General features: G+C 45.0%; 1 protein-coding gene across 1 annotated transcript; it reads left to right on the plus strand.

Annotated features, from left to right (window-relative positions):
- The first annotated feature begins 6,884 nt into the window (after positions 1-6,884).
- On the plus strand, positions 6,885-17,471 carry WFDC1 (WAP four-disulfide core domain 1). Its single transcript, XM_010006205.1, has 7 exons — positions 6,885-7,288; positions 11,807-12,002; positions 12,559-12,642; positions 14,213-14,353; positions 15,487-15,528; positions 16,314-16,388; positions 17,274-17,471. Exons 1-6 carry the CDS (start codon positions 7,142-7,144, stop codon positions 16,370-16,372), a joined length of 669 nt encoding a protein of 222 aa, XP_010004507.1. The 5' UTR covers positions 6,885-7,141; the 3' UTR covers positions 16,373-16,388; positions 17,274-17,471.
- The last annotated feature ends 347 nt before the right edge of the window (positions 17,472-17,818 follow it).

Consider the following 17,818-nt stretch of genomic DNA (forward strand, 5'->3'; position numbering starts at 1 on the left):
TAGAGATGTCACCATTTCTCATGCTGTTGTTTTCCCATAATGGGAACATCCTTCTCTGCTCCCCTTTCTCTGCCTTGCCCAAATGGTTTCCTGCAGCTGCAGGAATGTTTGCTCCTCTATTATTTCGTTTTATGGTGTGGAAACCAACTGAACATGGCAGAGAGTGCAAAGCAGCAACTGTCTGTGGCTGAGGTACCTTCCTGTTCCCCTTTGTGTCAGGAATGGGAAACCTTGTAACAGGCAACATCTGCAAGTTACTGTCATCCTAAAAAATGAGTGGGTCACTGGAGGACAGTAACTTTCCCATTAAAGAGACTCTATTCAGATGGAAAGTTTTGTGCTGAGATAAAAGGTGGAAACTCTCCATGTGCCTCTCCCAGCCTGCTGAATGATTCAGAAGGAATTCAGATGGAATACTAAACCTTGCTGTTCAGGACCTCACATGGAGACACAAGGGGAGGAAACCCCTTCTGTTGTACTTCCAGCTTCAAAAGTTAAGCTGTGTCTGACTGCTAAAAGAAGTCCCTTGCACAGCTGAGGAATGAAATTGGCCAAGGGATGGCCAATTGGCTATGAGGTGCATCCTCTTAATTAGGGCTGTATACATTTAAAAAGGACATCAGCTGTATTTTCCTGCAACACTGAAGTTTGTAGAAGTTGTCTGTCTGCCCAGTGGGCTTTGGAGAGGGCTCAATCCCAGGTGTTCAGCAGCACATGAAGATGTCAGCAAGCAGTTTTTGGAACTTTCTTGTGGGAAGTTTTTGCTTTGCAATGCCAGTTTTGCTCCTCTTGATTTCTGATTTTGAAATTACATCCAATTATATTTAGTGCCCAACTCAAGAGAGGATTCAAAACAATACCTAGAGAAAGTGCAAGGATAGAAGCCAGTGTCTGAGCTTGGTCTGGGTACCAGGAGTCAGTGGTGAGTGAGATCCAGCCCCCTTATCAGGGCTGTGGGGCAGAAGAGAGCCTGCATGTCCCTCAAACCAGGTAGGTGATGGAAACACATGTACTGACTTCCAGACACTTGGCTGAAGGACATAAAAGAGAACATTCCCAGATAAGCCCAGTCTGCAACAGCTCAAAATACTGCTGCCTATCTTCAACCAGCTTTAGATAAGACCTTTATCAAGAGGTCAAAGGCAAGTGGGATTTTCTACAGCTTGTTTAACCCTGGTCTTTGGATAAGAGAAGACAAGAACTATCTTCCTTCCCATAACGACCTCCTTATGACCTATGGGATGATACAGAAAATGTGACTGTCAGGGTCCAAAATCCTTGGATCTCTTCTAAGAAATTCTGAGGCAACATTACCAACTGCAAGTCTTAATATTCCCGTATGGCTGATGAGCCACAGCGATGCTCCCTGCCCTGCCAGGTTCATGCAGAGTGCTGAGGCTGTGCTGTGGTGGAAACACAGACCTAGGTGCACATCACCAGCTATTCTGGAGAGCATTGACATCCTCAGAGCTGACTGAAGGAGCTCTACTTTTGTCAGAGCTCTTAAGACATTTTCCTTGTGGTTGAACCTGGGAAATCACTTAGTGTCCTTGCCAAAGTACTCAGTGCATCAGAGAGCCACAGCAAAGTGTGAGGGAGTTCACTTGCAGTGGTGTGTGGGAAGCAGAGGCTAAAGGTTTCAGAAAGGAAATCATATGCAAGCATAATGCTGATAGATATCTGGCCTTTCATCTGCCTTGTTCAGTATTTGCAGGTGCCACTGTCAGGCATTTTATCTATTAAGTTGCTATTTCTGGATGCAGGCAGGACACTTTTGTTATGGGAAACCATCTGTTTCTGGGGCTGCAGGCAGGCAGATTTCAAACTCAGAGACATGCAGCCCCAAAAACAAACTGCTTGACCCTGGCCAAGTCTTTGGGGAGCAGTGCAGGGAATCAACAACCCGATAATCACTGGTTCAATGTCATATGTGAAATTATGAATTTGCTAATGGCACGTGCTTTTTATATGGTTTTATTAGTGCTCGTGCTGACATGACTGCACGGTCCCTGGCTATGCCTTGCTGTGGTCCAAGCAAGGTATCATGTATCCTGGGCTTCTTGGGAGCCCCCAAAGCACAGCTTTGCTTTTTTAGGGCTAGGTGTCCCTGAGTACAGTCTTGTTTCTCACAGGGAATTCAGTCTGGCTGCTGTGCAGAGCATGGTAAAGGGCTGCAAATTTGCTGTGAAATCCATATGAATCCACAGAGAGACAAACTCCCTATGTCTTTCTTTTTAGGGTGGAATCTGTCCTCCAGGGAGATTTCTCTGAGGTTTCCAGTCTGTGGCTCAGCTTCTCTCAGCAGTCACAGCATGAAAGCCTCACAGGATGTGCCCCCCAACCCCAAGCATGCAGCAGTCCCCACTGGCCTGAGAGGCAAAGGGCCCCTGCTCCCTGTCCCCCCCCCCAGCCCTTCAGATCTGCTCTCCTACCTCCCTGCAGGATCCTAACTGTTCACAGAGGCCTCCTTGGAGATAAAAGACTTGGGGACAACAATGTCCCGGAGGGAACTGGCACAAGGGAGCGTGTGGCCAAGAACCGCAGCTCTGGTGGTCCCATCCAGGGGGATTTTTTGGGATTTGTAACAGTCTCCCTGGGGCACATGGCATCACAGCAGAGGCCCAGCCACATGCTGCACCCCAAAGGCCAGCCTCTCTCCCAGAATAAGTACCTTTCTGTCTCAGAATTTTTGTAATACAATGTTTTGATCAATTTTTTAAGACTTCCTGCTAATTTTGTTAGTGGGCTGCAGCACTCCTGAGAGTGCTTCTCTAATAACATTCATCTGTTTAATTTATATGTCATATGCAATAAAGCTAGTTAAAAGTAGGGACACTTTGTATTCTTCTTTATAGGCCTTTCCAAATGGTCAGGGGCCATTTAACACTGACCTCTTCCAGGCTTTGTGGGGGCTGGAGGCCAGATGCTTAAAGAGAATCACCTGTCTGAGTTTTGAATTGCTTTTGATCTTTTATTTCATCCTATAAATTCCCAATGGAGTTCACTGGTAGCCAACATCTGGCACAGACACAATAGCCAGCTTTTCCTGATCAGAGAAGGAAAGAATCTATACTGAGAACCCAGATTTGGTGTCTTCCTGTAGAGCTGCCTGTAGAATAACCCCCTGGGTGTTGGGGTGAATGATCTGCTTTCACTGTCACCCCTCAAGAGATGCTCCAGTTTCTTTTATTTGTTGATTAGCATATTTACCCACTTGATGGGAACACATGAGAGACTCCTTTTCCAGCTAGTCCATGCAGAGAGGAATGCCAATCACTGGCAGGGCTCTTAGGCAAGGAATAAAAAAAGGAACAATTAAAATATTGCTGCTTTAGGAGATCATACAGAAAGCACAGGTTGGAGGGGTGACTATGCAGATAAAGGTGATGCCATCCATCACTGCTGGGGAGCCCAGCACTTCCTTATAGGTTTTCCTGAATTTCACATGGCAAGTTTAGCTGAGGGAAGCTTAATCAGAGCTATGTGCTTCTGTGCTCATATTCACAACAGAAACACTCTGGATTTACTCGTTTTTGCTGATGTCTTAAAACTGAGTGGAAGTCTGACTGGTAAGCATTCAGGGCTGAGCCTTCACAAGGCATCCAGGAGTAGCTGGGAGGAGCTATAGCTTGTTTTTTTTGTCACTATGATCGGTGGAGTTGTTCTCCTGATGTATCTGACCCATAAGAAGCCCTGGGAAGGGCTTTATCACCCTTTGCTGATCCCAGCACACTCCTGCAGGTCTCCCCCAGGCACCATGAACCCCATTCCCAAGTGGTAAATCAGGCAGGACCACCTGTGCTGCCCACCAGCTGGGTGTGCAGGAGATGGGGGGGGAGGGAGGCAGAGCATCTGGGTCAGGATCAGGTAATATTAACAATCTGTAACCTGTTTGACCCCTATAAAATCGTTGCCCTTTGCTATTGGCAGCAGAACCTGCACAGAGCTGGCAAGGAAACAGCAGGCCACTAAGTACCATGGATAAGGAATGGCAGCAACCCCTGGCATGAAGGTGCAGTGATTATATCAAGCTAAAATGAGTCACCTCATGCTGCTGGAGTTGTGAGTGCTGAGAAAACTCTCTGTTTGACATAATCTTTCTTTAAAAGTCAGATCTTTCCTCTGGGAAAGGGGAAATCTTGGCTTAGGTTGACCTACCTCACTTTTTGGCTGGAGAAAGACATTTTTCCCTGGCTTGCATGAACACCCTGTGACTTTCACTCAGAGCCTCCCTGAGAACATTTTTAAAACTTGTTATTTAATTCATTCTAATCAGGAAGCACGAATCCTGGTTCCAAAAGTTATTTTATTCTCCTAGCCTGATAAAATGTCCCTCATTTTATTCAGATACATCTTCCTCAGTGTAACAAATGATGCTGAAGGTTTTGCAAGTCCTGGGGAGGTGCTTAAGTCTTGCCCATGTTCTCCCACTATCGTCTGACTGCAATTTATGTTACTGCAGAATTTGTCTTATTGAAAGCATTTGAAGAATGGAAATGAGCAGAGATTCATGCACAGAAAATGACACTGCTTAGGGATGATGTATGGAGTGATCTCATTTAACATCCTAGAAGGCAGTGGGAATTTTGTGTGGGAAACTGCACCACAAATCTTGAAGCAAAAAAATCTTGACTCAGTGATGTTCTGCATAGTCCCTGGACAAGCATATAGAAAATAAGCATTTTATTATGAATGACACAACCAAGCAGTAAACTTTCAGTAGTAGAAAATGTTCTTACTGCTTGGTTTGCACACTCCTGGCTAGACATGCTGGTAAGGTGTGGGGCATTTGCTTTCATGGAAATGGGTGGTGTGAAGAATTCCCCACTAAATGTGAGTATCAAGCATTGAAGCCCAGAGCCCTGACCTAGGCTGAGCTGCTACAGCTCCAGCAGTTTGGTCATGCAGATGGATTAAGGTCTAATTTCAGCAAATCACCCACTCTGTTCCTTAGTTTCTACAGCCAATAGTAGGGTTAATCCAGTGGTACTGGATTTGGTACCACTGCATGTGGTACTTTGGGAAGTTAAGGTGAAATGGTGGCATGCAGGAGGCCTAAGTGTTGTAACATCAACATTCACTTTTATGTGAAGACTATCACCAGATGTTGAAGTTTGGTCCTGCAGGAGAATTCTCCTTTCTTTGGTATACAACCCATGAACTGTAATGCACAGGCCCTGCTTTCTCCCAGGTAAATGCCAGAGCTGTGTATCTGCCAAAAGGGTAAATGGTGTCTGAAGTAGTTACTAGTGTTTAAAATCAGTTGTTTCAAGTCTAGATTACAAGTATATGAAACAAACAAGAAAAAAATTAAATTTGGGAGTTTTATCATGAATAGTTGTTGTTTCATGCTGGTTTGGGTTTCAGCAAGAGCAAAGAGACGTGAAATATCAGCACAAAGACATAAATTAAGTAGGAATACTCTAAAAAACCTCATTCACACCTTAGTCAGCAACTGTCATGTTATTGCAGGAGCAACCTATGGACCAAGCAGTGATGAAGATTATACAAGCACAGATTATACAAGTTTTCTTGTGAAGAAACTTTCTACAGCAGTAGAGATATGGACAGGACTATCCCAAAGCACAGTTACTGCTAGGAACCCTGAAACCCCTTTATCTCTAAAGGAATTTAATATCTTCTATTTAAATACAGAGCTCTTAAAACCCACATCTCAATTGTTCTTCAGATTCCTGTCTCCATATTGTCAGGCTTCAAGATCAAATCCTTTGGCTACCACCTTCATGCAGCTGTTGGCACCTAGGTATGGATCAAAGTAACTGGCCACAGCTTTCAGGTATAAGGAAGAACTGGAAGATTTTTATATATTTGTCCATGGGATCTAACAGTCCTGTGCAGACCCATTTTTGTAGCAGGTATGAAATAAATTCAATGCACCCAGCAAGCCTTTCCTCCACTCTGCTCTGCCCAGGCTGTAGAGCAGGGCTGCACTCAGGGTACATGGAAGGCAAGCAGGGCTTGGTGCTCCTGCCTCGACTAGCTTTATGTTTCATTTCTTCCTTCATTCCAAGTGAAGGCTAGATGAGCTGCTGGAGGACAAATTACTGGAGGATTATAAAATAAACAGCCCCCACATTTGGCTCAGGAATCCCTGAACGTTACTGAAGGCTGTGAAAGTACATGCCTGCGTACACAGACATATGTATCTAAGCTCATGTCTCTGAAACATTCGCCCTGTTCTCATACTTTTCCTTTGGCATGTGCCTGCCTCTGTTCCAGGCAGGATGCTGGGATCTCAGCATCCTGCCTGATTTCGTAAGTCCATTCTTGTCCTTCAGGCACTTGGGTGCCTGAATGTCCATGTAGGTGTCTGATACCCCACATCCAGTCTCTCTGGCTCTCCCATTGTCAGGCACAGCCTGACTCACGTCCCCTTCCTTGCTTTCCGTTTGGTCATGTAATTTCTAAACCGCTTTCCTTCCCTATTCCCCACCCATGCATATGGATTTATTTTTTCCCCAATGGCCATTTCTTCCCCTTCTGTGAAATCATTTGCAGAAAGCTAATGTCAACTTGCTTTAATTAAAGCCCCTGCATGTTTACTATGTCTTTAAATCATTTCCTTCAAGCAATCTTCATATGAAGTTATCACTTTGTCAAAACACGATCCAAACCCACAGCTCAGGGCGCAGTGAGGAAGCAAACAAAGGGAGAGCTGAGTAGGTTGGAAGGTTTGGGTGAGCTGTTTGCTGGAAGCTGCCCAGCCCACCCCTCCGAGACCTCTGTTTCCCCCTGCGGCAGCTGTCATCTGATCCCACACTCAGGCTCTGAATGGGGCTCTCTGAGGATGCCAGATGTTGGGAACAAAGGTCTAAAAATAATCTTTCCAAATAATCTCCCCATCTATCATTCAAAGAGAGCATGTGCTTTGTGTGGACACGCGAGCCGAGAACCTGGTCTAACTTGGAGTAAAGAAGTTCAACAGCAGCTCCTGGCTTCTGCTCCTGGGCTCTTGGGTTTTTTTCCCCCTTCCCTTCCCAGAAGCTGCGCAGGGAAAGCAGCTGCCACCAGAGATCAGCCTTCGCGCTCCCTCCCGCCCCGTCTCCCTCCCTGCTTGCCAAGACTCTGAATCGTCTGGATCCCCAAAGCCAGGCTCCTTATTCCATCTCTCCTTGGGAAAATGGATTCCCAGGTGCTGTCAGGGATGCCTTTTTGTAAAAAGATCTTCACTGCAGCCTTGTGTGTCTTAGTTTTGCTGCCAGATTCAGGCTGTGCGAGGACTCTGTGGAAGCGCGCTCTGCATCTGAAAATGACGGAGAAGTATGATGTGAGTAAAGGGCAGTGGGGTGGCTTAGGGGGAGCTGGGCATGCTCACCCCAAAAGGGGAGTTTTCTTTACGTGTGTGTAGCGTTTTAGCAGAAGAAGTATTTGAATCTGCAGTTTGTCTCTTTATAAAAGGGTTGCATTAAGTTTCCCAAGCTGTATGAAACTTTTTGCCACCTAGCTGCTGCAGCGGGGAGCTTGTAAAGCACCCTCGGAACAGTGAGAGGAGGCTGGTACAGCCACTGCTTTTCATAGAATCAGAGGATCAATCATAGAATCACAGATGGGCAGAAGAGGAATGCAAAACCTACACGTCTGGGGAGAGATTTAGCGAGAGAACTTGATTTATTGCTTAGAGCAGGGAGAAGAGTCCCCTGCCTGGTTCCTCAACTGCCTTTTGGGGTAACTAGGTAGATTTCTCCAGCTCACAGTGACAGTGTGTACTACAGGGACAGTGGCATTGCCTGCAGTTTTGTCAATCACTGGAGCACAGAGACCTCCAGATCCACAGTGACAGAGTAACATTCTGATCACACCTTCTTCTCCTCGCAAATAAGAACGAGCCAGGGAAGGGCAAGAGACTCACTGTGCAAGAGAACAGCATGGACCTGCAGAAGCTCCAGTGTCCCCTGTGTCCCCAGGGAGGGATAGAGCCCTTGCAGTGCCTGCCCAGTGTCTTAGAGGGGTAGAAGAGCCCTGTGGCTATTCAGCAGTGGGTACTGAGCTCAACCACCATTTCCAAAGCTACAGTGGGACTTAGAGTAGTACTGGAATTGAAACTGAAGCAGCAAGAAGTTACTGTGAGTAACTGTGAGAAAAGGATGGTGCTGGGTTTTCTTCTGGTATATCTGGGCCAAAGGACTGTCAGAGATGGCCATGGAGGAAATAAAAAAATATTTTAAAAAGGAAAATTTGATAGCTTGGATTTCAGGACCTGCTGTTTAGAAAGAAAAAAAAAAAAAAAAATAGACTTTGAAATTCTGACTTACTCCATTAAAGTCTCTTTAGAAGCCAGCACTGACTCAAGGTTTCTGACCCTTCAGTCACCCAGGTGGAAGCCCCAGCCAGTCTGTTTTTTCATGCTCAGGTTTGATTGCATCTTCCAGCCATTGCCTGTGCACAAAAAGCTCATTGGTGTCACAGAGGGATTCCTCCACCTGTTTTCTGCAGCCACATAGAAAATATTTTAATTTAAAATGGATGCTATTTTTGCCCATGGCATCTAGAGTGACATTTGGTTCGTGTTATCACTGACCCAGAAGTGTGACACTTTTTTCCGTACTGAATGAACTGCAACACAGTGCTCTTGTCTCCTTGAAATTTTGCAGAAAACATTGTGCTAACATTTGAAAGGTACCCCAGTATTCACAAGAATTTTTCTTCACTGCAGCCTCCCTTGGGACAGAGTACCATCTGCTTTGCACTTTAATTGGGAAATGACACGAAGAGCTGTGTTTCCTGTAAAATCACTCACTGGAACGTGTATTTATTAATGTGCTCTGTCATATTCCAATGCAAAGCTCCAATTCAATAGAAGCTATGAAGTAAATGACCCAGAGAGACAGGACAGGAGTAGAACAGGAATTTACATGTTGATCTTCAGATAACGTGCTCTGTAGAGGCACAGAGCCCACTCCCCTGAGGATATATCCTCTTCTTTCAATCTGCAGTTCTTCAAAGGACTTTTTTTTTCTGGCAGCCATGAATCCAGGTGCTACTGATCTGGCAAGCTCAGCTAGAATTGCTCATATTGACAGAAACTTCTTATCTAGGGAAAACAGAAAATGCTTTTCTTTTTCCTTCTCCTCAGAGCTTTGTAAGGAGGAAAGCATCTACTCTCCATTCTCTTATCCAGCAAGAATCTGTTTTGGCAGCCCCTCTTGTTTCTCAGAGAGATGCTTTCTGTTCTACCAAATGCTGTATGTTCCCTACAATTTGAAAATCAGAGGCTGTGGGTGGAACAGCTGATTTGTGAGTCACTTGGGTAGAGGGATAACAGATGGAGGTGCTGACAGCAAATGCAGCCATACAGGAGATGGGCCATAGACAGCCCTGTGGGACCCCAGAAGGACATGGGCAAGGGGGGGAGAGGTGGCGAGGGGTAGGGAGTTGACCGAGAGTGATGTTGTCTGCGTCCAAAAAATCTGAGTCCAGAGGAGGAGAAATGCATCCCCCAAACTGCTGGCTGCAGGATGGTGAGCAGGTGTCACAACGAGGAGCTGGCTCGAGGTCTGGGCAGGAGTTTTTCATTAAGGACTCTGAGGAAGGGTGTTGGTTGGCAAGGAGGGGTCAAGCAGGAACAGAGAAGGGAGAAAGAGGAGAAGGAATGCAGTGAGAAGGAAAAAATGGCAGTCACGGTGGGATGAAGGAGCTGGGCTTCCAGCTTTTAGCAAATCCACATGCTATACAGCCAGAGGGGCACTCCTCAAGTGCAGTGATTTGCTGCTGGTGTTTTGCAGCCCCTGCACAGGCTGTGGCAGAGGGATGCAGCTGCCTGGGGGTGCTCTTCAATTCTTTATCAAGACATCTACATGTCTATTGGAAAAACCTGGAGCAGTCTTCATTTTATTTCAGTGCATCAGGCATTTGAGAAAAAAATGCAGCCTTCTTTTAAAAGTTTCCAGAAATGAAGAATTCCTTGCAGCTGCTGTAGTGTTCGTCCAAAAATGTATTTACCCTCCAGTTAGTTGTCATAAATCAGCACTGAGATACCCTCCTCTTCTTCCAGATGAGCATACCTCCCATGAGAGTTCTGTCCCACGTGTACCTCAAAGCAAAGACCACCCTAATTTTGTCATAATCTTCCAATACTGCAGATAGAAAAACCAAAACTGCTAATCCAGAGTAAATAGCTGGAGACTATTATTCTTATTGTTTTTTGTCTTGTCCTTCAGATTACTTAACTCTCCTTCAGTCTGATGTTTGAAACTTCACTCACTGATGATCTGTGTTTTTCCATGTATTTGATAGAAATGTTGGAGGGTTTTAAATTTCTCCTGTTGTTTCAGAGAAAAAGTTGTTTATGGCCAGTTATTATATTTATTATATACACTGTATAATACATGACAGAACATGGAAGTAAAATTTCTTACATCAGTAGCATGAAAAATGTGCAATATTTCTTTTGATGTCCCTTGGGATTGCCTTCATTCTCTATGTTGCAAATTTTCCCAAGGGAATGAAGACATTAGTGGTCAGTCCCCAGGGCAATGGACCTCCTGGGGTCTCTGCTAGGACATTTTCTTGGGTAGTACATGTGGGGACATCCTGTTTCACAAAGCCACACATGCTCCACAGATGCCGTTGGGAGTTTTCAACAATGAGGATGTAGCAGCATGTAGATAACGACGGATATTAGTCTCACCCCAAGTTACTCCATAGGCTGATGGTGAAATTTCCTAGAGATCTCCTCAGGGACAATTGCACCATATTGTTTCTTGGAATAACAACCCCAGTTCTTGACTTCAAAACATAACAGAGATGGGACCAAGTATATATCAGACTCTGAAACTCAACAGCTGGGTACCCGGTGCCTGGCCATGCTCCCTTCCCACCTTTGGCTAGATGCTGATCTCTTCTAAAAGTACACATCCAGAATCCATTGTTTTATTTGAATAGAGCTTATTAATGCGTATTAATTCATCAGAGAACTGATTGCCCTTTCTGAGTACTTTGTGCTGCTCAGGGGAGCTGAGCTCAAGCCCAGAGATGAGCAGTTTAGCCATAGGTGAGAAGGGAGTGGGCCTGGTGACTCACGTCTGTCAGAGTGAGTTGCTTCTTGCTAAAACGCTGCCAGCCTGAATAACATCTGAATGCTGCCTTGTAGAAACATTTCTGGTAAAATCCTGTGCCTGTTAATCCACTTTAAATCTCCCTTGTCCTTTCGGTCTGCAGCTGGGCTCCTTCCTGCTGTAGTCAAACACAGCCTCATTTCCTTTGGGATTAAACTGACATCACCCACACAGATCTCACCCAGAACATCTCATGGTTTCAAAACAACCCAGGATCCCACAGGGGATAAGCTTGAAAGATTTTGTGCCACTTCTCTGTAAGTTCTGATCCAGAGGAAGGTGGTGAAGGCAGAAGGAGCCTATTGAGGAGACAAGTGCTGCCTGGGACATGAGTTCCAGGTCCCGTGTGGGGACGTAACATCAAAACAGTACAGTGTCATCGTTTCCACTGCTTTGCTATCAAGGTGTTTAGGCACGCTCATCACAGGGAGGCCTGGAGTCTTTCTGTCTGTTTCTCAAACAAGTCTAAGAGACTTGAAGGGGTTGGGGTTTTTTACCTCCTCATTGCCATTACAGTAACCTTAATTATAAAATTAGTTCTGCACAGTAACTTGGTGGTTTGGTGTTTCCAAGGTGCATGTCTTCAGTACACTGGAGACAGGGCCAGGGGAGCTGAACAGTTAGTTCTCCTCTCGAAAGCCACTTTGAAAATCCCTTTTCTGCTTCGACTGATGGGATGCTGGGTATTCACCTTGTGCCAAACCTTTGTTTCCTTTTCTTCTCTTTGCAAGGATTATGAGTACCCTCTTCATTCTCACAGTTCCCACTACCAGAAGAACGACCGCTGCCCGCCGCCGCCCCAGTCGCTGCCGGAGCCCGCCTGCGAGGTGCCCAGCTGCCGCGCCGACGCCGAGTGCCAGCGCCACAAGCGCTGCTGCTACAACGGCTGCATCTACGCCTGCCTGGAGTCCGTGCAGCCCCCTCCAGGTAGAGTGGGCCCCACCAGCAAACTGTGGGAGAGAGAAGTGGGCAGGCAATCAGCGACTTTGCTCTGACTGGGTGCCCTGTGGCTGCTCTGCCTTTAGCCCCGTGGTTTCTTGTTTCTGGCTGTTTGGTTTGCTGTCTTTTGGAGTGGAACGTCTCCCTTGTGAGAAAGGGCTGAGGGAGCTGGGTCTCTTTAGCTTGGAGAAGAGGAGGCTAAGGGGCCACCTCATCAACATTTATAAGTGCTTTAAGTGTCAGAAGGATGGAGCCAGGCTCTTCTCAGTGATGTTCAGTGATAGGACAAGGGGCAGTGGGTACAACCTGCAACATAGGAGGTTCCATGTAAACGTGAGGAAAAATGTCTTTACTGTGGGAGTGACAGAGCCCTGGAACAGGCTGCCCAGAGAGGTTGTGGAGTCTCCTTCTCTGGAGGCATTCAAAACCCACCTGGACACGTTCCTGTGTGATGTGCTCTGGGTGATCCTGCTCTAGCAGGGGGGTTGGACTGGGTGATCTTTCCCTTCCAACCCCTAAGACTCTGTGATTCTGTGATTTACAGTTTTAGACTGGTTGGTTCAGCCCAAACCCCGCTGGCTGGGAGGAAATGGGTGGCTTTTGGATGGCCCAGAGGAAGTCTTACAAGGTACAGTATGTTTCACTGGCTTTTCTGCAATATTGGTAGCTATACAAAAGGTAATAAATCATATGTTCAACACGCACAGGGCTTGCCAGGTTGTTGGGCTGCTGGGGCTGCTGGAGTTTCTATAGGAATAATGCTGTGTTGTGTGTTCACTCCGTAGAACTGGATTAGAATCCATTCTTGAAATAAGTAGAAATAGATAATTTTTTAGAAAAAAGGCTTTGTCAACATACATAGATTTTCTGTCAGCTGCCTGACAGACTGTGGGCAGACTTGGATTAGGAGATCTCATCACACAGATGCCTTGGGCTGGGATTCTGGCTCTCAGATCTTAAGGCTGCTTTGAATGAAAACCCAGGCAAACTGCTGCAGAGTTGTGTCAAGCTGACATGGAACTGGGAAGCAGGGAGCATCTTAGCTTGGAACAGCTAATGAGATTGGATTTCTTACATTAATTCCATAGAGAATGGTCTTTTATTTAATTTTTCCAGTACCTCAAAGTGAAACATAAAAGGAGTAGGGGAAATAGGAAGAGAGGTTCTCTTCTGTGAAACATCCCCAGATGTATTCTTCATGGAAAAGCTATTCCAGCTTTTGATCAGCTTTAGTGTGATACAGGTAGTGCCAGTAAATTACCCTATTTGGTCTTAGACAGATGGTATCAGACTCACTGAACCTTGACTCTCATCTATTATGGAAAATCCTAGTTCTTCAAGAGAAAATTCTGCCTCCAGCTCGTTGGAGTTGCACTGCTATAAATAAGATAAAATAGGTTCCTCCTCATTCATCCTTGTCATGCTTATATTATTTGTTCTTATCTTAAAACCTTCATTTCAGCTTGAGGGAGTAATTAGTGAACTAAGAACCATCAGTCATGATGTAAGAGTTACAGCAGAGGTCCTTGAAATTAAAATCTTGGCAAATTAAATGGTGGAGTGTCCCCACACAGTCTGTACATTTAATGGACACAAACACTGCCTGTGAGTCCTGCTTTACTTTCTTATTCTGCCCTGCACTTGCTGGGTACCCAGAGTCAATGTGGTTAAACCTTCCATTTGTAACAAGGGCTGGTACTGCCTTGCACATCTTGAGTCACATCTGAGTTGAAACTTTATCAGTAAGTGAATAGGTGTGAAGCAAGGAACACAGCAGCAAGCTTCCAGCTTCCTGGTCACGTTTCCCTGATTCCTCACCCAGCCTGAAACACTGGCTGGATCAGATGTATGGCTGCTTGGAGGGAAAAGCCACCCAGAAGGACCACCCATCAGTGCTAGCATGGTGATGGTCTGTCTCCACAGCTCTCACACAGACCCTGCACCACAGGCTGTCAGCAGAGAACAGAGCTGACCTGCACTCCTCATCTCAGGTTAGACACATCAGGTTTTGTCTAAGGTGTGCCCTGGATCCCCTGCTCTGCCAGGCTTCTTTGGTGGTGTTAGCTCCTTGGTATCCTTGCATGAGAAGTAGTCTGGGTTTGGAAGGAGATCTGGAAGAAGGTGTCTATGTTGTCATATATTTTTGTTACCTGTGGGTGTTAAAGCCATGATTTATGACCTGCAGGCTTCTTTTGCAGCTGAGGCCTGCAGTACCACTGAGGATGGAGATGAGCCTCTGCACTGCCCCACAGGCTACGAGTGCCACATCATCAACCCGGGTAACACGGCTGAAGGCATCCCCAACAGGGGCCAGTGCATCAAGCTGCGTGGAAATCCAGGTCAGCTACTGGAAATCCCCCTGCCTCTCTAGCTCTGTCATGCAAACACCAGTAAGGGACTATGTGCTCTCCCTGGCTTCAAAGATCTGGTGGTACATCTGCCTTCCTGGGCTTTCTGGGCAGCCCAAGGCCTCGGGGCAGTGTGTGACAACTGAGCTGGGAGATAGTCTTTACTCTGCAGCAATCTCCTTGATGTTGGCTGAGCTTACCCATGTGAGGGGACACACTTCTTGTTTGCTCTCTATGTCAGTGTCCTCTGGGACTCTGCAAGCATAGCAGGTAGTGACCTGCTTATGCCATTATACACAGCAGAAAAAACAGAAATATTTACAGATTCCTATACACTTCACAAAGAAGATTCAAATTCCAGTTCTGACTTCTTACCTTGTTTTCTGCATCCAGAAAATTGTTCCTTTTTTTTCTACTGAGACATTTGCCAAATATAGCAACTTATCTAGGCCACACTGTTTTCCAGGAAAGCTCATAACATGTCTATGAATGGTAGATATATATGTCTGCACTGGGCTACAAATCATCTAAATGTAGAGACATGAGACACTAGGTTTACCATTTCTTCACTGTAAACTATCAAACCAGATTTCTGAACTGCTTCCATAAAAGACTAAGAGTTTTTCAACTTCTAATTTGTTTGCCATCTCTTTTATTCTTTTTATATATATATTTTAATAGCCTCCATATAAAAAAGTGTAACCTATGGCTCTTAAACACCAGGTATTTCTAAGAGCTTAAATAGCAATATAAATAGTAAACAGAAAAACCTAGCTGGAGCTTGAATTAAGTAATACATTAATAGATGGCCTGAAATTTCACCCAAATTTTCTTTCATTTGAGAAAGTCTGTGATTCCTTGACTCATAGGTACTGAAAAGAGCAGAACATGCTGGTGGCCAGCAATTAGCCACTCAGGGGAAATGAGTTGTGTCTGCATAGTTCAATAATGTAAACAGTTTGGTAAGATGCCCCACTTCAGCTACAGAGATCTTCTGGTCTCCAGTTTGTGAGGTTACTGTTTCCATGTCTAGAATTTATCTGTGCTGTACACAGGAGGCTGGAGTTTAACACCAAGAATGAAGGCTGACTGGGTATGTTCTCATTCTGTACCTTCTTTCACAGATGGACACAACCTGAGGCAGAAGTATTACAAGGAATATTTTGGTAAGCTGATGGCATGAAATGTTTATTGTTATTGCTTAAAATGAATTTGCTGATTATGAAAGGAAGGTTCTTGCACAGCAGGAAATGATTCTTTAGGTTCAGCTCTCCATGGCTTGCTCAGAATTTTAACATCTGCAATGCCCTGACTGTGGATTCTTGGGAATCAGTATCTTCAGCTGACATAGCCTTCTGCAAGGGGTTCCTGCCCAACAGATGGGAAACACCCAACCCAATTTACTTTTGTACTGTTTATGTTAATTTTTTGGAGCTTTGCTCATGGCCCAGGACTCCTTGCAGATGAACACAGAGCTCTGCCAAAAGAAGAGTCTTTTGCCAAGAGCTTGTATTGTGGTGTGTGATGACTGGAGCCAAATGAATCAGTCCATTCTTGTCACCTGCAACCACAAGAAGTGTCAGGTCCCTTGCACAAGTTGAGGTCTCAAAGAAAGCAGATCTTCCAGATTGTCTGTTTTCTCATGTCTTCAAAGCTCCTGTGTTCTGCTAACTCTTGGATCACGAGCAGGAGGAGAACAGTCAGATCAGACTGGAAGTGATACTCTGATACAACTAGACAACATATTTGATATCATAAGATTTACAACCAGCCAAATTGGGCCCATTTAGCTGATAAAACTATGAAAGGATTTCCTTTCCTCTGTCCAGTGTGCTGTTGCAGCTCTCCCTGAGCACTGCTAGATAATCAGACTGGACTGCTTAGACAGTCATGAGAAAACATTTGCCCCAGGCTAACCTAAGATCTGACTTTGCTGATATTGCTTTTACAGGAAGCAATTCCAACAACGTGGTTGGCTATGTGAAAAACCAGCAGAAGCATTTAGGCTAATCCAAAGTGTGCCTGGGTAAGTGTCCTGTGAAGGAGGGGAAGGCTGGGTGAAAATAATTGGTGGTTAGTTGACTATTAATTAAGTAAACAGTTGTTTGAGGGTGAAATTACCTCTCTTACACCGTGACAGGGAAAGTGTCTTAAAACTATGTACAGGGACACACCTCAGGCTCCATGACTTGAGCTGAGCTAACAAACAGATGGTGGTGTAAAAGTTTCCCAAGAACTTGTAGCATTGGGGATGGAGCACTGCAAACTGTCTGTGGAGAACTTAGTGTCTTTCTCAGCTCTCACTCCACCCCTCCCACTTTTTATTCGAATTTCACCTGATTTCTTTGAAGCCTTGTGGGTGTTGACAGGATGAAGTGACTTTCAGGATAAAAAATAAATGCTGCAAAACTCTGTGAGGTTTAAGACTTTAAACTTTGTGTTTAGGGGGTTCTTCTACTGCAGGTGTAACTGAATTAGAAAGCTCTTCATTTTGGACTGATTGCATTTAGGGTCATTCTTGCAAATATTTAGGCATATGGGTGGTTTTGGGGTGTAACTGTGTGTGTGAAGAGTTCCACTGAACAGTGAGATCCACTCATGTGAGTACATGTAGCTGGCCAGAGCAAAGCCAACTGAAAAAGCTCCAATCATTTTATCAGGGCAAGAATGAAAATACTTATTATACCAACGGTTCTGTCCCGAGGTGGTTTTCTCAACACTTTCAGCTTCACTTTAAAACTAACTTGAGCTTAACTGGCAATTATGAAAACAAAGCAGTTCAGTGTGTCTGTTATGTACCTACGTCAGGCTGACTGTTAAGATTACACAGCTACATAAGGACAAGTTCTGTGCAAACATCCCAAGAAGGACAAATATTTTAATTCCCTTTTTTTGTTTGATTTTCACCCAGCTGGACCACTCTGTTAAGCAGATGTCAAGGAATGCTTTACCCAACAGTTTTCTCTTTTGGAAGAATTCTGGTCCCAAATCTCCATGAGCACATCTCCAACACTGATCCCTGCCCACCAGTGATAAAAAGACTTTGCTATTCAAGGAACAGGATGGGTCTAGATTTTAATCCTATAAGCAGGGAGAGAATTGTGTTCCCCTGAAAGAGATCACACCATTTCTCAGCCACTCTTCTACCAATGACATGTAAATATCTCTGAGCGGATTCCTATGAGCCACAGCACCATGATTAGGCTGCTGGAGCAGAACCTGCCCTCTCTGTGCATATTCTGTGACCCATTCAGATTGCACAACCATGAACATAACTCAGTATTATAAAAATGAAGCAACATCAGAATTATACCTAAATATCATACCTAAGTTGCATTACAATAGGCAAGAATGTAAGACTGAAGGGGCTCTCTGGATCAAATGCAGTGCCTGCCTGTGTCAAACAACTACTTTGTTTTCATTATCTTAAAATTCAAAGAAACCTGCAGGTTTCTG

This window comes from Chaetura pelagica, unplaced genomic scaffold (assembly GCF_000747805.2).
Source record: "Chaetura pelagica isolate M959 unplaced genomic scaffold, ChaPel_1.0 scaffold139, whole genome shotgun sequence".
In the NCBI taxonomy this organism is placed as follows: Eukaryota; Metazoa; Chordata; class Aves; order Apodiformes; family Apodidae; genus Chaetura; species Chaetura pelagica.